We start from the raw sequence: 24,910 nt of genomic DNA on the forward strand, positions 1-24,910 counted from the left end.
GTTCAGCACCGACGTCTGACCTGGGCCCCCTGTGGCCCCCTCCTCTCCGCTGGGGCCCCCAGCCGGCCCCTCTCACTGTGGCCCTCCCGACCCGACAGGCAACATCACACACCTGGGGGAGCACACAGGACCCCCCTGATCCAGCGCAGCTGTGCGTGTGCGTTTATCAACAAAAATAATTCTGTATTAACGAACAGGCATACTCATGAACAAATAAACGGCTGACTAAACGTCTTATGGGCTGGAGAGAGGGGGATTGCAAAGTCACGTGAAATCTTTTTATACTTTGGACTGAAAATCCACAGAGGAACACTTTTAGAGCTTTTTCTATGCAAGAAACACGTACTCCAAATCAGGACGGGGGAGCAGCAGAGTGAGGCAGAGAGATGGGGAGGAGGGGAGGGGAACGGACAGATGAGGTGGAGTCAGAGCGACACGTCCAGGCTGTTGCTCTGAGACCAGCTCTGAGACCAGCTCTGAGACCAGCTCTGAAGAGGTGGGATGTCAGAGGAGTGACTGTGTCTCAGAGTACTCCCCACACTCCGCAGTAAGAAAAAGGTTTATTCCATTTATAAGATGTATTTGCCTGACGGTGATGACACTGGGCTGACGTAATCGAGAGTATACTGTGCGTACATGTTTTACTCCAATGACTGTTCCCTTGTGTACTAGTTTGACCTTTGACCTTTGTATTGAATCAAATTCATTTTGAAATGCGGAAGTCGGAGTAAAGCAGGAATATTCTGTTCTTGCTCTTTTGCCTTCACCTACGGGGCAGCCAGAAGCCTAGTGGCCAAGGTACATGACTGGGGCAGCCTGTAGCCTGGTGGGTAAGGTACATGACTGGGGCAGCCTGTAGCCTAGTGGCTAAGGTACATGACTGGGGCAGCCTGTAGCCTGGTGGGTAAGGTACATGACTGGGGCAGCCTGTAGCCTAGTGGCTAAGGTACATGACTGGGGCAGCCTGTAGCCTAGTGGCTAAGGTACATGACTGGGGCAGCCTGTAGCCTAGTGGCTAAGGTACATGACTGGGGCAGCCTGTAGCCTAGTGGCTAAGGTACATGACTGGGGCAGCCTGTAGCCTAGTGGCTAAGGTACATGACTGGGGCAGCCTGTAGCCTAGTGGGTAAGGTACATGACTGGGGCAGCCTGTAGCCTAGTGGCTAAGGTATATGACTGGGACAGCCTGTAGCCTAATGGATAAGGTACATGACTGGGACAGCCTGTAGTCTAGTGGCTAAGGTACATGACTGGGACAGCCTGTAGCCTAGTGGCTAAGGTACATGACTGGGACAGCCTGCAGCCTAGTGGCTAAGGTACATGACTGGGACAGCCTGCAGCCTAGTGGCTAAGGTACATGACTGGGGCAGCCTGTAGCCTAGTGGCTAAGGTACATGACTGGGCCAGCCTGTAGTCTAGTGGGTAAGGTACATGACTGGGACCCGGAAGGGCCCAGCTGTTGGGCCCTTGAGCAAGGCCTTTAACCCCACATTGCTTCAGGGGGGATTGTCCCCTGCCTCGTCTAATCAACTGTAAGTTGCTTTGGATATAAGTTTCAGCTAAATAACAAATTATTATTATTATTATTATTATTATTATTATTATTATTATTATTATTATTTTTATTACCTGGGCCATGTTCAGTCTGCAGAGCACTTGCCCTTCCCTGTGACTGAGCAGCTGAAGGGCTTAACCTCCACATTTGCAGAATGGACGCTCTACATTTTATTAGAAGGTACTGCTTGTCTCGCTCAGTCCCCTGGACAGAAGGGAAGATGAAGAGCGCTGTGGGGCTAGTTTGAATACGCCCTCGTTTCCCCCCTGGTTCCAGCAGTGTGCACATTCTGTCCATTGCACAGATTCCTCTGCTCACTTTCTTTCACTGGATCAAATGAATTCATCTGCATTTTTATATTATCAGTATTCATGAGTATCAAAGGAATTCATGTGGCAAATCACCGTCATTATGAAACAACGCTTGCATCCTGATCCATGTGGATCTTCCTGGATAAAATGCACTGAGTGAAAGAGCAGAACACATCTAACACAGAAACAGAAACCTTCAGCTAGAGCGGGGCTGCCCAACCCCGCCCGACCGGGAGGTTTTCATTTCAACCCGATTCTGCTCATTAGCAGCTGAAAGAGATCTCGAGTGGTTGGATGAGGTGTGGCTTTGTTAGGGTTGAAGTGAAAACCTACAGGACGGTAGATCTCCAGGAAAAGGGTTGGGCAGCCCTGCGCTAGCTGTTGGATGGTGTGGCTTTGTTAGGGTTGGAGTGAAAACCTACAGGCAGCCCTGCTCTAGAGTGAGGAACTAAGCCAGAGTATCTTGGTGGTTCCTGGTTCCTGTGGCCTAGTTTACACACATGAAAGCGCTTCACTCCTTCACGCAAAGCTGATGTCCACTCGCAGACTCTTCTGCTCAGTATTCACATATGTACTGTTTATTTATATATTTATTTCTTCCTTGTATTGTTTTTAAATAAAGTGTATTTTTTAAAAAAAGGATAAAAAGTATAAATGTCCACGTCTTTCACAGAATGTTGCCTTTTGAAGAAAATAAGCAGACTGCCTGAAACGTCCCCTCATACTATTAGCGAATGCTGTCTTCACAGTAACAAAAAAGTAAAATGAGCATACGTTAGGTTTAAAAAAGTATGAATTTGTGGGATGTGTGATCTCCTGAACGAGAATCGCGTTATTGTAGTATTGTAGTGCGCAGTAATTCCGCTGAAATTCCCCCAACCACACTGTCTGTCACGGGGTCAGGCATTCACACAAACGAACCACGACAGAATGGACCGGGTCCGGAGGTTTGCTGTGTGCTTTGCTCAGGTGAGCTAACCTCACCCCGTGAAGCCCTGCCCTACACCGCTAACCCTGCAGACGCTCAAGATATCGCGGTTTCCGCGCTTCGACACTGTTCCCACACCCCGCGGAGTGACGACTGGGAATGTGGGCGCTCCTGCTGCTTTGTCCTCCGGCGTTCCCGCCCAGCTCCCGGGCTGATTCTCAGGTCTGGCCGGTTCGCACACAACGCCCCCCCCCGCACACAGGTAGGGCTGGTTCTTGGGCTGCACAGAGACATTATTTTAAAAAGCATCTTCACAATTTTTTTTAATGTGCCTATTTCAGACAGTACATGATATCACTGTTAAATACGATGTGCTTGCAGTAGCATGGCCAGTGCATACTGGCTAATATTTATTTATATGCATGTTTTTATGTTTATTTATGCACGTGTTCTTGTTTTTCTGATGTTTTGGGTCCTGTGCTGCTGTCTACAGGATCCTCTGCTTTTCCTCTGCTTTTCTCTGCTTTTCTCTGCTTTTCTCTGGGTATGAAGGTGCGAGTACCTGAGACAGGTGGGAGGGGCAGAAGCAGCTCTCTCTCCTTCTCTCTCTCTCCCTCTCTCACCTCTCTCTCCTTCTCCCTCTCTCCCTATCCCTCTCGCTCTCTCTCTCTCCTTCTCTCTCACCTCTCTCTCCTTCTCCCTCTCTCCCTCTCGCTCCCTTTCCCTCTCTCTCCTTCTCCCTCTCACTCCCTCTCTCTCTCCCTCTCTCCTCCCTCTCTCTCTCTCTCTCTCTCCCTCTTCGTCTGCCAAACCAATCATTCTTGCTGCTTCGAGAGGGTGAGGCTTGCTCTGGAAATAGCTGTTAGATTCTGCCACACCTGCAGCAGCTCTCTCAGTGCAGCTATTTACCAGAGGAATCTCACCTTCCTGTCTGAGAGCTCACTTGTTTACCAGAGGAAGATCACCTGTTTACCTGAGGAAGCTCACCTGTTTACCTGTCTGAGAGCTCACTTGTTTACCAGAGGAAGATCACCTGTTTACCTGAGGAAGCTCACCTGTTTACCTGAGGAATCTCACCTGTTTGCCTGAGAAAGTTCACCTGTTTACCAGAGGAAGATCACCTGTTTGCCTGAGGATGATCACCTGTTCACCTGTCTGAGAGATCACCTGTTTACCTGAGGAAGATCACCTGTTTACCTGAGGATGATCACCTGTTCACCTGTCTGAGAGATCACCTGTTTACCTGAGGAAGATCACCTGTTTACCTGTCTGAGAGATCACCTGTTTACCTGAGGAAGACCACCTGTTTCCGTGTTCATCTTTCTGAGAGCTCTCCTGTTTACCTGTTCATCTGTGTGAGAGTTCACCTGTCTCTCAGACCTGTGTGAGAGTTCACCTGTCTCTCATACCTGTGTGAGAGTTCACCTGTCTCTCGTACCTGTGTGAGAGTTCACCTGTCTCTCGTACCTGTGGGAGAGTTCACCTGTCTCTCGTACCTGTGGGAGAGTTCACCTGTCTCTCAGACCTGTGTGAGAATGATGGAAGAGGTGTCCATTGCGGTGGCCTATGATGCCCACATCATAAACCAGACCACAGAAGAAGACTTGCTTTCGTCCCTGGTGGCCGATTCCAAGCTACGAGCAGCGGTAGGTACAGCAACAGCCCTGCAGTGAACCAATCACTGATTAACATCTTAGAGCAGCCCTGCAGTGAACCAATCACTGATTAACATCTTAGAGCAGCCCTGCAGTGAACCAATCACTGATTAACATCTTAGAGCAGCCCTGCAGTGAACCAATCACTGATTAACATCTTAGAGCAGCCCTGCAGTGAACCAATCACTGATTAACTTCTTAGAGCAGCCCTGCAGTGAACCAATCACTGATTAACTTCTTAGAGCAGCCCTGCAGTGAACCAATCACTGATTAACTTCTTAGAGCTGGCAGGCTGGATCATCATGTGTTTTTGTTCTCATGTGTACATGCATATATGTGTGTGCATTTCTCTGTGTGTGCATGTGTGTATGCATGTCTATATGTGCACTGATTTAAACTGTTTTCTTGAAATCAGATAACAATGTTAAACAATGGAAGTAAGCTTGATGGAAATATAGTGTGCCTTTATGCGTGTCTTTATGTGTCTGTGTATGTGTGTATTTGTATGTGTGTCTGTGTATGTGTACGTGTGTGTGTGTGTGTGTGTGGCGGGGTGTGTGTGTGTGTGGTGTGTGGTGGGATGTGTGTGTGTGTGTGTGTGTGTGGTGGGGTGTGTGTGTGTGTATGTGTACGTGTGTGTGTGTGTGTGGTGGGGTGTGTGTGTGTGTACGTGTGTGTGTGTGTGTGTGTACGTGTGTGTGTGTGTGTGTGTGTGTGTGGTGGGGTGTGTGTGTGTGTGTGTGTGGTGTGTGTGTGTGTGTGTGGTGGGGTGTGTGTGTGTGTGTGGTGGGGTGTGTGTGTGTGTGTGGTGGGGTGTGTGTGTGTGTGTGTGTGTGGTGTGTGTGTGTGTACGTGTGTGTGTGTGTGTGTGTGTGTCTGTCTATATGTGTGTATGTGTACGTGTGTGTGTGTGGTGGGGTGTGTGTGTGTGTGTGTGTGTGTGTGGTGGGGTGTGTGTGTGTGGGGTGTGTGTGTGTGTGTGGTGGGGTGTGTGTGTGTGTGTGTGTGTGTGTGTGGTGTGTGTGTGTGTACGTGTGTGTGTGTGTGTGTGTGTGTGTGTCTGTCTATGTGTGTGTATGTGTACGTGTGTGTGTGTGTGGTGGGGTGTGTGTGTGTGTGTGTGTGTGTGTGGTGGGGTGTGTGTGTGTGTGTGTGTGTGGTGGGGTGTGTGTGTGTGTGTGTGTGTGTGTGGTGGGGTGTGTGTGTGTGTGTGTGGTGGGGTGTGTGTGTGTGTGTGTGTGTGGTGGGGTGTGTGTGTGTGTGTGTGTGTGTGTGTGTGTGTGGTGGGGTGTGTGTGTGTGTGTGTGGTGGGGTGTGTGTGTGTGTGTGTGTGTGGTGGGATAGGCTGATCCACGTCAGTGGCACTGTGCAGTGGAAATGCCGCCTGCCTTAATGCCCCGTCTCCTCATCAGCTGCCCAATCAGAAGCAGAGAGAGGTGAAGAGGAAGGAGGTACTTCAGAGAGAGAGCCAACCACCACCGACCATTGAGAAGTTCAAGGTGTGTCAGAAGCAAGGGGCCCGCTTTAGCTTTAGCTTCGCTGATATGAAGTTGTCCCCTTACCAGTGGGCACCTATATTTTCGCCTAAAAAGCCTGTTTTCCCTTTGGACTCTATTCATGTTTTCTTAGTAGTAGTATCGGGTCAGAGTTAGCTATATAGCAAAAAACGAAAATGGACTGAAGTCCAAATAACTCAGAACCCTGCTTTGTGGGTTTTACTCAGTGCAGTTATCCAGCTAACTCACTAACCCTGCTCTGTGGGTTTTACTCAGTGCAGTTATCCAGCTAACTCAGTAATCCTGCTCTGTGGGTTTACTCAGTGCATTTATCCAGCTAACTCAGTAATCCTGCACTGTGGGTCTACTCAGAGCAGTTATCCAGCTAACTCAGTAATCCTGCTCTGTGGGTTTACTCAGTGCAGTTATCCAGCTAACTCAGTAACCCTGCTCTGTGGGTTTACTCAGTGCAGTTATCCAGCTAACTCAGTAATCCTGCACTGTGGGTTTACTCAGTGCAGTTATCCAGCTAACTCAGTAACCCTGCTCTGTGGTTTTACTCAGTGCAGTTATCCAGCTAACTCAGTAAACCTGCTCTGTGGGTTTTATTCAGTGCAGTTATCCAGCTAACTCAGTAACCCTGCTTTGTGGGTTTTACTCAGTGTGGTTATCCAGCTAACTCAGTAATCCTGCTTTGTGGGTTTTACTCAGTGCAGTTATCCAGATTTTTTCTCCTCATTGTTACTAATTTATTTAACACCTTTTACACAGCATTATAGGCTTGATACTCTGTAGAAAGGTGACAGTAACTCAACCACATGTTACAGCAGTGGTATGCAGAAGAGCATCTCTGAACACACAGAGGTGCTCTACAGTGTTTCCCACACTGGATCTGTTTCTGCAGAATATACCTAAATATGCGCAGTGTCATTCATTCATTCATTCATTCATTATCCTAACCCGCTTATCCTGAACAGGGTCGCAGGGGGGCTGGAGCCTATCCCAGCATACATTGGGCGAAAGGCAGGAATACACCCTGGACAGGTCGCCAGTCCATCGCAGGGCACACACACCATTCACTCACACACGCATACCTACGGGCAATTTAGACTCTCCAATCAGCCTAACCTGCATGTCTTTGGACTGTGGGAGGAAACCGGAGTACCCGGAGGAAACCCACGCAGACACGGGGAGAACATGCAAACTCCACACAGAGAGGCCCTGGCCGACGGGGATTCGAACCCAGGACCTCCTTACTGTGAGGCGGCAATGCTACCCACTGCACCATCCGTGCTGCCTATATGCGCAGTGTGTTTCTGCAAAATATACGTAAACATGCATGTGTTTGTGCAGAAAGAGAACCAGCTGCTGCAGAAGGCCAGCATTCGTCTGGAGCAGGAAAACGACATCCTCGCCCACGAGCTCGTCACCAGTAAGATCGTCCTCCGGAAAAACCTGGACCAGGTGAGTGCTCCAGGTTCACCTGCTAACCACCTGGACCAGGTGAGTGCCCCGGGTTCACCTGCTAACCACCTGGACCAGGTGAGTGCCCCAGGTTCACCTGCTAACCACCTGGACCAGGTGAGTGCTCCAGGTTCACCTGCTAACCACCTGGACCAGGTGAGTGCTCCAGGTTTACCTGCTAACCACCTGGACCAGGTGAGTGCTCCAGGTTCACCTGCTAACCACCTGGACCAGGTGAGTGCTCCAGGTTCACCTGCTAACCACCTGGACCAGGTGAGTGCCCCGGGTTCACCTGCTAACCACCTGGACCAGGTGAGTGCTCCAGGTTCACCTGCTAACCACCTGGACCAGGTGAGTGCCCCAGGTTCACCTGCTAACCACTTGGACCAGGTGAGTGCTCCAGGTTCACCTGCTAACCACCTGGACCAGGTGAGTGCCCCGGGTTCACCTGCTAACCACCTGGACCAGGTGAGTGCTCCAGGTTCACCTGCTAACCACCTGGACCAGGTGAGTGCCCCAGGTTCACCTGCTAACCACCTGGACCAGGTGAGTGCTCCAGGTTCACCTGCTAACCACCTGGACCAGGTGAGTGCCCCGGGTTCACCTGCTAACCACTGGCAGCTGCTGCACCAGCTCTATGTAAGGAATGAGGTGAGAGATGGTTCGGGTTAGGGGCTAATACACAGGAGCCAATGTTGCTCTATTCTTGCATAGAGCCAGCCAGCCTGCTGAACAGGGATGTGTCCCTTTGGGTGGGTGATTTGGGGTGCACGTACAGGGATGTGTCCCTTTGGGTGGGTGATTTTTTTGGGGGGTCCTCAGGTGGAGGATAAGGCTGAACAGCTGAATCAGGAGCTGCAGGGAGCGGGACAGCAGCTGTTCAGGTCCATGGAGGAGGTTCAGGTCCAGGAGGAGGAGACCACGCTGGTATGGGTCAGGGTCATGATGGATGTAGTATACACTTTATTATGTATTTATTAGACTTCATTTTTAAATGAAGTCTAATGAGGTCTTCTGCTGCTGTAGCCTATCCACTTTGTGGTTTGACACATTGTGTGTTGAGAGATGTTCTTCTACATCTTCCTGCCAGCTATCACCAGTCTGGCCATTCTCCTCTGATGTCTCTCATTAACAAAACGTTTCTGTGTGCAGAACTGTAGAGACTGTTGTGTGTGAAAATCCCTGGAAATTAGCAGTTTCTGAGATACCCAACCCACCCTGTCTGGCACCAACAATTATTCCACGGTCAAAGTCACTTAGATCACATTTCTTGCCCATTCTGACATTTGGTCTGAAAAACAGCTGAACCTCTTGACCATGTCTGCATCCCTGTATGTATTTAGTTGCTGCCACATGATTGGCTGATTTGCTAACTTGTTGTGCCAATGACTAAGGGTTTGGTGTTTAAATATGAGTCCCGGTTGAGGCAAACATTTGAGTAAAACAATGTATTATATTAACAACAATGCATTTAGCAACAGAATGCATTTAATGGTATTCAGTGTAAATACAAAACACAGCAAAAAAAGGAACTTTCTTTAGAATGGCAAATAATTTACAAATCATGTTAAAGGGAGATCTTTATGATAAGAAATAGATTTTATTGGAAAAGTTCATATTCTACTGCCTTATGTCCAAAAATGATAAATCTGTCATTGAGACAGGCGGGAAACCATGTTTACGGTAATATTATGTATTATTGACAGCATGATGATGAATGAAGGAAAATATTTTTATCATCACAAATGTATTGAGGGTGAAATCCATTTTAATTGTTGCTTGTTGATGTTGTTTCAACTCTTAAAATTGCAGCTGAAGGATATTATCCGCACGCAGCTGGAGGACACAGAGTCCCGGAGGAAAAAGGCACTTGTCATTATGGCTCAATACAAAGAGGTACATGACTGCCATTATGGCTCAATACAAAGAGGTACATGACTGCCATTATGGCTCAATACAAAGAGGTACATGACTGCCATTATGGCTCAATACAAAGAGGTACATGACTGTTATTATGGCTCAATACAAAGAGGTACATGACTGTCATTATGGCTCAATACAAAGAGGCACATGGCTTCCATTATGGCTCAATATACACAGGTACATTACCACCATCATGGATCAGTTTAAGCAGTACCAGGAAAGACTGGTACAGTACTCACTGGGTCATCGATTTGAGATGTGGTGCAGTGTTGTTAGCTACAGATACAGTATAAAATGTGGTTCTCTGTGCTTGAAAGCCATGGTATGGGAAGCCAGTGTAAAAGGTATGAGAGACACGCCCCTCTTCTGCTGTAGATCTGTTCACAGCTGAGCTCCAGGCTGGAAGCTGAGGAGGTCCAGGCCGAGGCAGCGCTGGACCTGCTGAAGGTGGGATCCGCAGGACGGCTTCTCTCAGGGTCGTTTTCTGCTTCTTCTGTGGTAGTGATGACCTGCCTCTTCTCCTCCTTCAGTCTCACAGAGTGAAGCTGCTGTTTTAGTATTATTTAATATTAAGTAGAATTATTTATTGGTACATATGTGTTAAACCCATTCTTTCCTGATTCCCCCCTTATTCTGTACACTTATCTGCAGACCTCCTTTCTCTGTGTGAGCTCACCTGTACACCTTTCCCTCTGTGAGCTCACCTGTAGACCTTACCCTCTGTGAGCTCACCTGTAGACCTTTCCCTCTGTGAGCTCACCTGTAGACCTTACCCTCTGTGAGCTCACCTGTAGACCTTTCCCTCTGTGAGCTCACCTGTAGACCTTACCCTCTGTGAGCTCACCTGTAGACCTTTCCCTCTGTGAGCTCACCTGTAGACCTTACCCTCTGTGAGCTCACCTGTAGACCTTTCCCTCTGTGAGCTCACCTGTAGACCTTACCCTCTGTGAGCTCACCTGTAGACCTTACCCTCTGTGAGCTCACCTGTACACCTTTCCCTCTGTGAGCTCACCTGTAGACCTTACCCTCTGTGAGCTCACCTGTACACCTTTCCCTCTGTGAGCTCACCTGTAGACCTCACCTGTGCCATCCCTGCCACAGAGCCAGGTGGGAGAATGTGAGCACTGCCAGGTCATTTTTGAGGAGGTGGGGCAGCTCAGGCCCCCGTCCGAGGGGTGGGGCTCCAACCCGGACCAGAACCCGGACCAGAACCCGGACCAGAACCCGGACCAGAACCCGGAGCAGAAGACCAGCGCACTGCAGTTACCACAGGAGGCTCTGGAGCAGGAGCTGGCCCAGGTCAAAATCCAGCTGGTGGAGGCCCAGTGCAGGATACAGGTCTGTCCGTTACCATGACCACAACCTGCACCTCGGCAACCGTAACCACATTAAGTTAATGTCCGGACCGTGACCACGACGGCTGTTTTAACGAACACGACAGGAAGCCGTTCCTTTAGTGACCTTACATGTCCATTACATTTTAGTCGTTTAGGAGACGCTTTTAATCCAACATGTCATACAGCTGCATACGTTCCTCAACAAGTGAAAACCATCAAATTCATAAATAGCAAATGTAGAGTAGTTATGACAATAGTCATCGTTTTTTTTTTTGGGAGCGGTGGGTGGTAAATCAGGAGGGCGGACTAAGGGCCAGTCTGAAAAGGTGTTTTCAGTCTAAATACAGGGAGGGGCTCTATTGTTCTGTGGACCTTACCCACAGAGGTCTTTTAAGAAACGCGACTGGTAAACTATCTTTTAGTGATCAAAACTACAACTAGTAGCCTTGACTGGAAATGGAATTTTAAGGACTGTAATGGCAGCCATTTTGAATCAGTTCATAGCTGCTCACTCTATTATTTTGTGAAGCTTTAACTGAGTTGAGACGTGAGCTGAAATGCCCGTGTTTTTTTACACTGAAAATCTGAAGTATTTAGGCAAGACTCGGGATTATGTGACCGAAAGAGGCACCCAGAAGTGGAGTCTGACCAGCCCTTCCAGAAAATATTGCAATGTATTGCTAATGTCTTATGTATTTACCTTTTGGAAAATATCATGATTATCATACGAAAATATAAAATACAGAAAAAAGGCTCATAATTTGTATACATGCACATATACTGTTACTTGTTGCAATGTCTCCTCTGAGCTTGATAATGCATTGTAGTTCAATATATTTGCCATACATTGCACATTTGTAAAGGAAAATAAGTGTCTTTCTGGAGCACAGTCACTGCTGCTGATACCATTAAATGTGCAGAGGGTTCATATCTACAGAATACAGCAGCGCTGAAAGATTATATACGGATATATATGGGAACTGCATGTATTTTATCATTTTAAATGTACACAGATTTTTTCAACAGATATGCATACATTCTAGATATTGTGAAAATATATTTGAATATAAAAAATTGGCTAATTTTGCATATTTATGACATATACTTACATATATTTAATATATCTGTGGTTACATATACTTACGTTTATAATATATTTAATGTGGTTACATATAATACATATGTTTATAATATATATCGAAATACATTAATTAAATTTTTTTAAAGTGATCACTGAGTGTGTATTACTCAATATATTTAAATAGATTTTTTATTTACAACCACATATTTAGATGCATTACTTTTCCATATGGGAGAGAGCGTCTTAGTGAATACTAGTTGAGCATCTTGGGTTACCATATTGTCTTTCCTCAGGATCTGGAGCACCAGCAGGACGCACTGAAGAGTGAATTCCACAACACCCAAAACTGGTTTAGCAAAGCACTACGCACCCTCAAACTGCCCCCCGTGCAACATTAACCCTGTCTCCCCTGTGCGACATTAACCCCAATACACCATCTCTTATACCAATACATCATTTCTTATACCAATGTACATTCTGTCAATAGCTCATTGACATCCCTGCTTACTTTCGCCCTTGTTGTGAATTGATATTACCTTCAGTGGGTTAATAGGGGGAGGCAATAAGAATTGCTACATTTTGTATGACAGCATAGACAATTTTCAGTGACATCACAGCCAACTTTGTGACCTAACTGTTTCTGTGATAAATAAATATGTTTATTTAAAAATAAAAGCCATTTTTATTCCTTTTGCACACAAGATCGCAATAAAAACCATTTGTACTATGCATTGTGGAGTGTGATGTTTATTTATTTGACCTCTGTATAAAATGAGGGCACACTTACGGAGCAGCTGACAGCATTTAGCATGCATCTGAGAAATCTGTGCCAACATTTTTTACGGTAAATATACAGCGTATTGGACACTGGTTTAAGCAAAGCAGGACAAGCACTTTAATGTGTAGAGTGCAGGTTAACTGTGTGGAGGAGCCATTTTGGGGTTAAAGGATAACTTGCCGTTATATTTCAACAATAACAATAACATAAATCTTTCACTTTGGGGGTCATAGCAGTCAATGACCTACAGAGTACTGTACAGAGGGGAGCTATTCTCTGCGCTGCTCATCCTCCCCCTGGTGTGTAGAGGGGGGCTATTCTCTGCACTGCTCCCCCTCCCCCTGGTGTGTAGAGGGGGGGCTATTCTCCGCACTGCTCCCCCTCCCCCTGGTGTGTAGAGGGGGGGCTATTCTCCGCACTGCTCCCCCTCCCCCTGGTGTGTAGAGGGGGGGCTATTCTCCGCACTGCTCCCCCTCCCCCTGGTGTGTAGAGGGGGGGCTATTCGCTGCAGTCCTCGTCCGCCCCCAGGTAAATGTCGTCGAAGTAGTTGTCAGCGAAGCGGAGCATCTGCTGGACCGCACTGAGCAGCAGGAGGTCGGTAGAGGGGTCCAACTCCAGCTCCTGGCTGTAGTTCTTCACCGGGATGATGCAGGATATGGGTATCCCCAGGAAGACCCCCAACTCCTGCACCTGCACCCCACCCGCCATGTCACAAGATCACACCACCACACCATCACATGATCACATGACCACACAATCACATGATCACATGACCACACAACCACAGCATCACTTTACCACACCATCACACCACCACACCATCACATGACCACATGATCACACCACCACACCATCACATGATCACATGACCACACGATCACATGACCACATGATCACATGATCACACAACCACAGCATCACTTTACCACACGATCACACAATCACACAATTATATGACCACACGGCCACTGACACCAGAGAGAGGGAGGACATGCAACACACACACACACACACACACTATATACACAAACACACAAATGCTCACACACACACACACATGCTCACACACACGCTCACACACACACACACACACACACACACACACACAAATGCTCACACACTCACACGCTCATCTATATTTCACATGTCCACTCTATCAATGACAAATTAAATGCCCATTTCCAGAAGGGGCTGGGAGTTATGAACTGTCTGATCCTAAACACAGAGTCTAACGTGTTTCACACTGAACATCTTTTATTTTGAAAAAACTGTGTGCTCAGTTCACCTTCCTGTCGATGAAGTGGCTGCTGTACACCTGCTTCAGGTCCATGCCCACGTGATGACACGCCTCGTCCACCTTGGTCATGAGCACCAGCTGGGGAACACCTGGAGAGCATCCATTCAAGTAAATGTTATTGGAGAATCAATGAATGTGCAGTCGTAGGACTGACTGGGTCTATTCTTGGCATGTTACAGTAAGGCTAGCATGTTATGTGAGAATAGGCGTGTTCTTGGCGTGTTACAGTAAGGCTAGCATGTTTGGGGCATGTTATGGGAGTATAGGCATGTTCATGGTGTGTTACAGTAAGGCTAACATGTTTGGGGCATGTTATGTGAGAATAGGCATGTTCTTGGCATGTTACAGTAAGGTTAGCATGTTTGGGGCATGTTATGTGAGAATAGGCATGTTCTTGGCATGTTACAGTAAGGTTAGCATGTTTGGGGCATGTTATGTGAGAATAGGCATGTTCTTGGCGTGTTACAGTAAGGTTAGCATGTTATGTGAGAATAGGCGTGTACTTGGCGTGTTACAGTAAGGTTAGCATGTTTGGGGCATGTTATGTGGGAATAGGCGTGTTCTTGGCATGTTACAGTAAGGTTAGCATGTTTGGGGCATGTTATGTGAGAATAGGCATGTTCTTGGCATGTTACAGTAAGGTTAGCATGTTTGGGGCATGTTATGGGAGAATAGGCATGTTCTTGGCGTGTTACAGTAAGGTTAGCATGTTTGGGGCATGTTATGTGAGAATAGGCATGTTCTTGGCGTGTTACAGTAAGGTTAGCATGTTATGTGAGAATAGGCGTGTTCTTGGCGTGTTACAGTAAGGTTAGCATGTTTGGGGCATGTTATGTGGGAATAGGCGTGTTCTTGGCGTGTTACAGTAAGGTTAGCATGTTTGGGGCATGTTATGTGGGAATAGACGTGTTCTTGGTGTGTTACAGTAAGGTTAGCATGTTTGGGGCATGTTATGGGAGAATAGGTGTGTTCTTGGCGTGTTACAGTAAGGTTAGCATGTAATGTGAGAATAGGCGTGTTCTTGGCGTGTTACAGTAAGGTTAGCATGTTATGTGAGAATAGGCGTGTTCTTGGTGTGTTACAGTAAGGTTAGCATGTTTGGAGCACGTTATGTGGGAATAGGCGTGTTCTTGGCGTGTTACAGTAAGGTTAGCATGTAATGTGAGAATAGGCGTGTTCTTGGCGTGTTACAGTAAGGTTAGCATGTTATGTGAGAATAGGCGTGTTCTTGGTGTGTTACAGTAAGGTTAGCATGTTTGGGGCACGTTATGTGGGAATAGGCGTGTTCTTGGCGTGTTACAGTAAGGTTAGCATGTTTGGGGCATGTTATGTGAGAATAGGCATGTTCTTGGCATGTTACAGTAAGGTTAGCATGTTTGGGGCATGTTATGGGAGAATAGGCATGTTCTTGGCGTGTTACAGTAAGGTTAGCATGTTTGGGGCATGTTATGTGGGAATAGGCGTGTTCTTGGCGTGTTACAGTAAGGTTAGCATGTTTGGGGCATGTTATGTGGGAATAGACGTGTTCTTGGTGTGTTACAGTAAGGTTAGCATGTTTGGGGCATGTTATGGGAGAATAGGTGTGTTCTTGGCGTGTTACAGTAAGGTTAGCATGTAATGTGAGAATAGGCGTGTTCTTGGCGTGTTACAGTAAGGTTAGCATGTTATGTGAGAATAGGCGTGTTCTTGGCGTGTTACAGTAAGGTTAGCATGTTTGGGGCATGTTATGTGGGAATAGGCGTGTTCTTGGCGTGTTACAGTAAGGTTAGCATGTTTGGGGCATGTTATGTGGGAATAGACGTGTTCTTGGCATGTTACAGTAAGGTTAGCATGTTTGGGGCATGTTATGGGAGAATAGGCATGTTCTTGGCGTGTTACAGTAAAGTTAGCATGTTTGGGGCATGTTATGGGAGAATAGGCATGTTCTTGGCGTGTTACAGTAAGGTTAGCATGTTTGGGGCATGTTATGGGAGAATAGGCGTGTTCCAGGCCCTGTGACTCACCCAGCAGGTTGACCTTGCGGCGGATGTCAGTCAGTTTCTCCCACAGTTTGGGTGTCATTTGGTTCAGCTTGGTGCTGTCCAGCACGTAGACCACACAGTGGATCATGTCACAGAGCGAGGGGTTCTTACGGTACCCCAAGGAGTCTGGCTGCAGGGGCACTGTCGTGTTGAACTGAGCGGAGAAAACACAGACAGACAGTCTGATCCAGAGCGACGTACAGTTGATTAGACTAAGCAGGAGACAATCCTCCCCTGGAGCAATGCAGGGTTAAGGGCCTTGCTCAAGGGCCCAACGGCTGTGCAGATCTTATTGTGGCTACACCGGGATTAGAACCACCGACTCTGCGTGTCCCAGTCATTTACCTTAACCACTACGCTACAGGCCGCCCCCTATGCTTTTCAAGCGATTGTGCAATGTGCTCACTTCACAAAACATTATAAAACAACCATGTGCCATGCGATCCATGATGTGGGGTGGGGTCAGGTTTCAGCTTGTTCAAAAACCAAACCTCAACAGTCCACCAAAGAGTCGTCTCTCCTCGCCGGCAACAGCTATCCAAGTATGGAGATGTACAAGCTTTAACACGAGCCAGGAGGTGAGTGGGTGGGGTTGGGGACAGGCGATAATTACCTAGTATTTTCTGTGTAATTATCAGGTACTCATTCGGTAACTATTTTTATTTCAGATGCAAGCCCACAGGGCTGTGAAACATGTGCACATGATACTTACTGACTTTGCTTCAGGGCTGTGAAACGCATGTGCACATAATTACTGACTTTGCTTCATCGTACTGACCATGGAAATCAAAGTAGTTACCTAATAATTAGTAGCGGTGCAGTCACCCAGTAAATAATGAGCTGTAAAATAAAGCTTTACCACGGAGACTTGTGTGAAACACAGGACCGCAGCAGCACTATAGACCCTGCAGTGTGCCTTCAGACTGAAGGTATCGGCGATCCTCACCTGGTACCTGTCCACAACATGGCCTCGCAGGATGCTTGTGATGTCATCCAAGTGAAGCCCCTCCCCCGCGGCGGCCTCCAATCCCATGGTGTCACACACCACAAAGGGGAGGGGCTTGCCCTCCCTCCCAGCCTTCACACGGTAGCTGCGGAACTGAACAAAAGATTGATTGCTTGTTTGATTGATTGATTGATTGATTGATTGACTGATTGACTGATTGACTGATTGACTGATTGACTGATTGACTGGCTGATGCACTGACTGACTGATTGTTTTATTATTTGACTGACTGACTGACTGAGTGATTGAGTGATTGATTGACGCACCTGGGAAGTCAGACTTTTGACAGCACTGCCTGCAATGGCCTGGCTGGTCACATGACCCCGGAAGATGGAATTGATGGAGTTGAAGAAGCTAGACTTCCCAACCCCGACCGGCCCAACAAGCAGGATCCGGGCCTGCTGAACCCCCTTCATCATGGGCCTGTAGCTCTTCACAAAGTCCAGCAACTCCTTCCTCTTCCTGCAGGGAGACACGGACACAGAACGGAGGGAGAGATGGAGACAGAGATGGAGACAGAGATGGAGGAGTGATGGAGAGACAGATGGAGATGGCAGGGAAACTCTTCCCATATCGGACAGACCATCCCAAATGACTCAGCTTATTTCATACTAACTTCAGCACTAACCGCACCCAGTCCTGCTCAGACGGTGGGTAAAATGGCTGCTTACTCAGAATTCCAGAGGACATTTCTCCAAGGTTTCTCCAGGAGGCCTCCGAGATCTAAGAGAGAAGCAGAGCATCTGATTGGCCAGTCTCAATAATGACGATGGGACGCGTCAATCATGAGGTTGATCCCTTACACAACGCAAATGTATTTTCTGTATATTGTGACCTAATTTATAATATTTTTTGTTACAGTAGGAGGCTATTCTGACCATATTGGGATGAACTATTCTGGAAGATGAGCCTACAGATGTAGACACAATACTTGTAATGGGCAGTACATCAGTCAGCAGTCCCACAAAACACTGAAAATATGGCAAATATATGTTGCTGATCCTTCCTAAAATATATTATTCTTAAATGTAAAAAATAAAAAAAAATAAAAAAAAATTGCCAAACGTTACGGAGCCGGCCGTGTTTTTATTACCCTCCACCCTGTACACCTCGCATTCCTCCAGCGCCGGGTCGTCGCCGTGCACGTCCACCGGGGCGAAGTTGTACAGCTCCCCGGGAGTGCAGGCGACGGCGGCCGTGTTGTCCTTCAGGAAGAGCAGCGCTCCGAAGTTGGGGCCGGTGTTCCCGTCCTGGAAGGCCTGCTCAGGGAGCTTGGGTGTGTAGCGCAGGGGGCTCCGCCCTGCCCGCTCGCCGCCGAAGCTGAACAGGAAGGCGCGCTCGTCCGCGACGTACTGCCCGCTCTGGGCGTAGTCCCTGCTGGTGTAGGCGCCGTAGACAAAGCCTGCGTGGTTGTAGGCCACCACCACGGTGGGGCCCTGCAGGTCACACCTGCCGTGGAAGGCAGCGGCGGTGTAGCCGTGCACGCTGGCTTTGTAGAGGAGGCTCAGCTTCACCTGGCCGAACAGCGAGCTCAGCTGCCTCTCCTGCTCCCGCGACAGAGACGACCTGACAGCACTCATGATCAGCTGGAGACTGCAGGAACACACGTTTACATTTACTGTGCGTGTGTGTGTGTGTGTGTGTGTGTGTGTGTGTGTGTGAGAGAGTGTGCGTGTGAGAGTTTGTAGTGTATTGTGTGTAGTGTGTGTGTTAGAGGGTTTGTACTATAGTATGTGTGTTAAGAGGGTTTGGTAATCAGCAAAATTCCCCAGTCAGGAGGCAGAACAATGATTGGAATCAGTTGGCTGAGTTCATGGGTGGGGAACACACTGCAGGACTTTCACTTTCGATTCCTACTTTCTGGGCCCGGGACTTTCCACGTGAAGTCACAGGTTAAGTTTATTGCTTAAGGACAACAAACCCACTGCAAAGAAGATCGATCCCCAGAAACTTCTCTATAATGAAAATATACTTTATTGTAAACAAAACGTCTGCATGGGGTAATCGAAACAAACTAAAACTGAAATTATAGATTTAAAACCTCAACTATCCATTTAATTGACAGCGCGGGGGCCATAAGCTCCATAGCTTCAAAGATCACTGAACTGAACAGTGACGTTGAAGGTGCAATCAACTTCAATAAGGAAACATATCGCATTCTTTCTTCGCCTGGACTTACCCTGTTAACGTTTTTTTTTTTTTACTCATCTTGACATAATGGCACTCCTATTTCAGGCTACACCAGTTACATTCTAATCGCATATTTCTGATCGTATACCATCGAACTGTAATATAACCGGAAGGGAAACGGTGATCACGTGGTTCCATTCAAGCCCATCCAATTCGGTAATTCCATTGAACTGTTATATATTTCGGCTTTAGTCCCGTGCCCGTGCCTATTGATTATTAAATATACACAAAGTATCTCTTACCTGTATAACTGCTTGGATAGGCTACTTCACTTTTCTTTGCGCAAACTCTTTCTTTGCGCAAACTGCATATTCTAAAGGCAGAACGAGAATAAATCGGCCTCGCTTCGCCCAACTTTAGATGATTTTGTTTTCAACGTTTCAGGTTATAGTTATATCTTGCCACTACGACAAATATAAGAGGGAACATTAAATATCTGCGTTTGTGGTGTTATTGACTGCAGTCTCGCCGTGTTCGTTTTCCACCCTTCAACTACGTCCTATACGACACCGAACACATGATAATCTCTGTTTCGGTAACCATGCGTGTGTATTTCTGAACGCGGGATATACAGAACCAACAAGCTTTTCTCATTGACAAAACTGAGATGAGTATAGCGAAAGACAACATACCTGCTCGTTGATGAATCTGGTGTGCGGTCTTGCGTGACTAAGTAAAGCAAATGCAGTGCTTACCGTTTCAATTTCTGTTTCAGTTGCTATATGACCTATATGACCAGTAGTTTTCAGTTTGTTCTGCAAAAAACAGAAGGGAGACTGGTGCGTGGGGGTTGGACCCAAAATGCACCATACAGACAAAAGTGCGATAAAGTCTTTATCAAAGGATTGTTTAATCAGCGTAGTTGAAAACAAGCAAATTCATACACAGGTAATCAAGACAAAACCAAAGTTCAGTACCGATGGAGAAGGCAGTCTCGAAATCAGTACACCATGCAAAAAGGGCAGTAACCAGGAAAGCGGTCAGCGGGGCAGAAGTACAGACGGACGGACGGACGGACGGCAGGCAGTAGTCAACAAAACAGAAGTCAATAAACAGGCATGAGCAAAACAGAAGTCAATAAACAGGCATGAGCACAACAGGTCAACAATGGCTTGGAACCCGCTCAACCAAGCACTAACGAACAGGAGGCAACAATTTCGCGAAGACATGACCTGAACACTGAGCTTATATGCAGGTGTAGACGGGTGCAGACAATTAGCTTGAGAGCAGCATGCAGAATGGAAATCCGGTGTGGAGGATTGACAAGTTAACAAGATAATGAAACAATTAGGGAAGCGTGAACGCAAGGTTAGCGGAAAGACACGAACAAGTGTATGCTTAACAATGAACGGGAAAACATAACATGAACAAACATAAATCGTGACATAACAAGTTTGTGAACTGTGACATGAATAAACTACATAATGTGACATGACAAGACTAGAAAATACATCGTAACAAGAACTGAACATGAAACGTAACAAGATATGAAAATTAAACGTAACAAGAAATAAAGCATAAAAAACGTGGCGAGACTACGTGACATGACAATATAATAACTAAGACAATAATGAAACATGAAACATGACGTGACAAGCGTGAAACGTGACAAGAAGATTCAAATGCACCCAACAGTGGCCTAAACGCGCATATAGTGTGTTGGAATTGTCTGGTAGATTAATTATTAAATAGTGGATTAGAGAGAGAGAGAGAGAGAGAGAGAGAGAGAGAGAGAGAGAGAGAGAGAGAGAGAGAGAGAGAGAGAGAGAGAGAGGAGAGAGAGAGAGAGAGAGAGAGAGAGAGAGAGAGAGAGAGAGAGAGAGAGAGAGAGAGAGAGAGAGAGAGAGAGAGAGAGAGAGAGACCTTTCTTCTCAGTGTATGAGGGAGGAAGCAATACAGAGAAACATGTTACTGAAATCGAACTGTAGTTCAGTAGTTGCACCGTATGTCTCATTTATAAAATATATGCAGTGGAACAAAATGATACAGAATATGAAGGAAGTTTTGAAACCCCAAATCCAGGGGATTTATGTATCATTTCAGAGTAGGACTACCTCAAATCTGTGCTTTCTTCATGGAATAATGCATTTCAGTAGAATTTAAACATAGTGTGTGATTATGGAATGGATTGATCAGTATAGTTTAAAACAGGTCCATGTTATGAACATAGTGTGTGATTACAGAATGGATTGATCAGTATAGTTTAAACAGGTCCATGTTATGAACATAGTGTGTGATTACAGAATGGATTGATCAGGATAGTTTAAACAGGTCCATGTTATGAACATAGTGTGTGATTATGGAATGGATTGATCAGTGTAGTTTAAACAGGTCCCATGTTATGAACATAGTGTGTGATTATGGAATGGATTGATCAGTGTAGTTTAAACAGGTCCATGTTATGAACATAGTGTGTGATTATGGAATGGATTGATCAGTGTAGTTTAAACAGGTCCATGTTATGAACATAGTGTGTGATTACAGAATGGATTGATCAGGATAGTTTAAAACAGGTCCATGTTATGAACATAGTGTGTGATTATGGAATGGATTGATCAGTGTAGTTTAAACAGGTCCATGTTATGAACATAGTGTGTGATTATGGAATGGATTGATCAGTGTAGTTTAAACAGGTCCCATGTTATGAACATAGTGTGTGATTACAGAATGGATTGATCAGTATAGTTTAAACAGGTCCATGTTATGAACATAGTGTGTGATTACAGAATGGATTGATCAGGATAGTTTAAACAGGTCCATGTTTATGAACATAGTGTGTGATTACGGAATGGATTGATCAGGATAGTTTAAACAGGTCCATGTTATGAACATAGTGTGTGATTATGGAATGGATTGATCAGTGTAGTTTAAACAGGTCCATGTTATGAACATAGTGTGTGATTATGGAATGGATTGATCAGTGTAGTTTAAACAGGTCCATGTTATGAACATAGTGTGTGATTATGGAATGGATTGATCAGTATAGTTTAAACAGGTCCATGTTATGAACATAGTGTGTGATTATGGAATGGATTGATCAGTGTAGTTTAAACAGGTCCATGTTATGAACATAGTGTGTGATTATGGAATGGATTGATCAGTGTAGTTTAAACAGGTCCATGTTATGAACATAGTGTGTGATTATGGAATGGATTGATCAGTATAGTTTAAACAGGTCCATGTTATGAACATAGTGTGTGATTATGGAATGGATTGATCAGTGTAGTTTAAACAGGTCCATGTTATGAACATAGTGTGTGATTATGGAATGGATTGATCAGTGTAGTTTAAACAGGACCATGTTATGAACATAGTGTGTGATTATGGAATGGATTGATCAGTGTAGTTTAAACAGGACCATGTTATGAACATAGAGTGTGATTATGGATGGCGTCAGGGTGGCTGGGTGGGTGTAGTGTGTGATTATGGATGGCGTCAGGGTGGCTGGGTGGGTGTAGTGTGTGATTATGGATGGCGTCAGGGTGGCTGGGTGGGTGTAGTGTGTGATTATGGATGGCGTCAGGGTGGCTGGGTGGGTGTAGTGTGTGATTGTGGATGGCGTCAGGGTGGCTGGGTGGGTGTAGTGTGTGATTATGGATGGCGTCAGGGTGGCTGGGTGGGTGTAGTGTGTGATTGTGGATGGCGTCAGGGTGGCTGGGTGGGTGTAGTGTGTGATTATGGATGGCGTCAGGGTGGCTGGGTGGGTGTAGTGTGTGTCGGTGGGGCGAGTGCAGTTTTTCGCTTGAGCCCCTGCCTCCCAAAATGCGCCCACCTGATGGTGCTGTAGACATCTCTCATCCAACAACGTCCACAGCTCTACTGAAAATCTTCTCCATGGACTTATCACTCACTCACTCACTCCTTTTAAGACTGGTGCATACTCCTGGACTCGTTTACAAATTATTTATTTATTATGTTTATTTGGTGACTTTTCTTACATCATAAACAGACAAATAGCACAATCAGTATGAAACAGTGTGGATGAATATACATATATTTATTTCAGTATTTTATTTTTTATTTTTTTCTGGACAAGAGGATAGCCTAAGGATATGAAATATATACACTGCCACCCAGGCCGATGCTCTGTTTCTTGTAGCACAGCTGGTTTGTCCGTCTCAGCGGCGACAGCTCGTCTCTCTATAGACACTTCAGGATGTAGAAGTTGCAGGAAGTTCCTCGCGGACATCCGCATAACTGTCCGATTCTCGCGCCCTTGCGTATCGCGCATTGCTCTCCTGCATCGCACTGCGCGTGATAAAAATATATAAAAGCATATTACAGCAAATCGGTGCTTTAAACGAGCATACAACTAAAAGCAAAGCCGCCGCATATATATTTGTTGCTAGCATTTTAACGCAAAAACATCACATTTTGCTTCAGGAGTCGAAATGAATTTTTTACGTAGGAATTGCTTTGCATACATGGAAAAATCACCTTCAAATGACAAATTTCATGGATTTATTGAGTGCACTTGACTAATCTGTTCTGATACCAGTCACATTTGAAATAGTCGAAATATTTTGGATTTTCTCTTACCGACGGCAGCCAGCCTAACTTCTTCTCCGCTGAGGGCATTCGCTTATTCTTCAGTTTCTCCAGAACCTCCTGCAAGGCTTCGATCTGCGGTTTGCGGGCGAAATAGGAAATACCTTCAGGAGACGCTTAAGTACTTCTTTTTCAGGTAGTCTATCAATGGATAAATTGCATTTCGACTGTAATTTCATGTAATAGGCCCAAGGGCGGTTCTAAAGGGGTGCCCGGTGCCACCCCTAACATCTGATGGGCCACCCCAGTGCCATCCCGCACAGAGCCAGTCTGCTTTTTACCAAATATACCGTTTTTACCAAGACCGTCTTTTATCCTGTGGAATCGCTGTAGCTCAGTATTATGATCAGTACATTTTCATTGCATTTAGATAATATTGTGGTAGTAAAGTGTGGACATGTTTCACAACCATAAAATACACACTTCGGTTTTCCGAAATCTGATGCCAAATTCCAATTTTAACCGATTTTTAAAAAGTAGGAATTAAACTATAATCATAGTTTATCATTTTAAATGTACACATTTTTTCAACAGATATGCATACATTATAGATATTGTGAAAATATATTTGAATATAAAAAATTGGCCAATTTTGCATATTTATGACATAAACTTACATATATTTAATATATCTGTGGTTACATATACTTACGTTTATAATATATTTAATGTGCTTACATATAATACATACGTTTATAATATATATCGTAATACATTCATTTAATTTTTTTTAAGTGATCACTGAGTGTGTATTACTCTATATATTTAAATAGATTTTTAATTTACAACCACATATTTAGATGCGTTACTTTTCCATATGGGAGAGAGCGTCTTAGTGAATACTAGTTGAGCATCTTGGGTTACCATATTGTCTTTCCTCAGGATCTGGAGCACCAGCAGGACGCACTGAAGAGTGAATTCCACAACACCCAAAACTGGTTTAGCAAAGCACTACGCACCCTCAAACTGCCCCCCGTGCAACATTAACACTGTCTCCCCTGTGCGACATTAACCCCAATACATCATCTCTTATACCAATACATCATCTCTTATACCAATGTACATTCTGTCAATAGCTCATTGACATCCCTGCTTACTTTCGCCCTTGTTGTGAATTGATATTATCTTCAGTGGGCTAATAGGGGGAGGCAATAAGAATTGCTACATTTTGTATGACAGCATAGACAATTTTCAGTGACATCACAGCCAACTTTGTGACCTAACTGTTTCTGTGATAAATAAATATGTTTATTTAAAAATAAAAGCTGTTTTTATTCCCTTTGCACACAAGATCGCAATAAAAACCATTTGTACTATGCA

General features: G+C 45.6%; 2 protein-coding genes across 6 annotated transcripts; one reads left to right on the forward strand and one right to left on the reverse strand.

Moving 5' to 3' along the window:
* The first annotated feature begins 3,473 nt into the window (after positions 1-3,473).
* LOC133128535 (rab GTPase-activating protein 1-like) lies at positions 3,474-12,479 on the forward strand. 3 transcript variants are annotated; one of them, XM_061242142.1, is made up of 8 exons: positions 3,495-4,440; positions 5,862-5,948; positions 7,299-7,409; positions 8,232-8,336; positions 9,222-9,305; positions 9,708-9,779; positions 10,434-10,670; positions 12,044-12,479. In XM_061242142.1, the coding sequence occupies exons 1-8, from the start codon at positions 4,330-4,332 to the stop codon at positions 12,146-12,148; spliced, it is 912 nt and encodes a 303-aa protein (XP_061098126.1). In that variant the 5' UTR covers positions 3,495-4,329; the 3' UTR covers positions 12,149-12,479. The 3 variants fall into 3 exon arrangements, with proteins under 3 accessions (XP_061098125.1, XP_061098127.1, XP_061098126.1); XM_061242141.1 differs by lacking the exons at positions 9,222-9,305; positions 9,708-9,779; positions 10,434-10,670; positions 12,044-12,479 and having other exon boundaries at positions 3,474-4,248; positions 4,307-4,440; positions 7,299-8,330; XM_061242143.1 differs by lacking the exons at positions 9,222-9,305; positions 9,708-9,779; positions 10,434-10,670; positions 12,044-12,479 and having other exon boundaries at positions 3,476-4,440; positions 7,299-7,974; positions 8,022-8,330.
* Positions 12,480-12,481: 2 nt separating this feature from the next.
* On the reverse strand, positions 12,482-19,805 carry LOC133128533 (interferon-induced protein 44-like). 3 transcript variants are annotated; one of them, XM_061242140.1, is made up of 9 exons: positions 19,675-19,805; positions 17,946-18,445; positions 17,524-17,575; positions 17,119-17,314; positions 16,911-16,945; positions 16,793-16,850; positions 15,829-16,000; positions 13,814-13,914; positions 12,482-13,218 (listed from the first exon to the last, which is right to left on the reverse strand). In XM_061242140.1, the coding sequence occupies exons 2-9, from the start codon at positions 18,430-18,432 to the stop codon at positions 13,027-13,029; spliced, it is 1,293 nt and encodes a 430-aa protein (XP_061098124.1). In that variant the 5' UTR covers positions 18,433-18,445; positions 19,675-19,805; the 3' UTR covers positions 12,482-13,026. The 3 variants fall into 3 exon arrangements, with proteins under 3 accessions (XP_061098124.1, XP_061098122.1, XP_061098123.1); XM_061242138.1 differs by having other exon boundaries at positions 16,793-16,945; positions 19,675-19,804; XM_061242139.1 differs by lacking the exon at positions 19,675-19,805 and adding an exon at positions 19,285-19,331 and having other exon boundaries at positions 16,793-16,945.
* Positions 19,806-24,910: the final 5,105 nt, after the last annotated feature.

Source organism: Conger conger, chromosome 5 (assembly GCF_963514075.1).
Source record: "Conger conger chromosome 5, fConCon1.1, whole genome shotgun sequence".
NCBI classification, from domain to species: domain Eukaryota; kingdom Metazoa; phylum Chordata; class Actinopteri; order Anguilliformes; family Congridae; genus Conger; species Conger conger.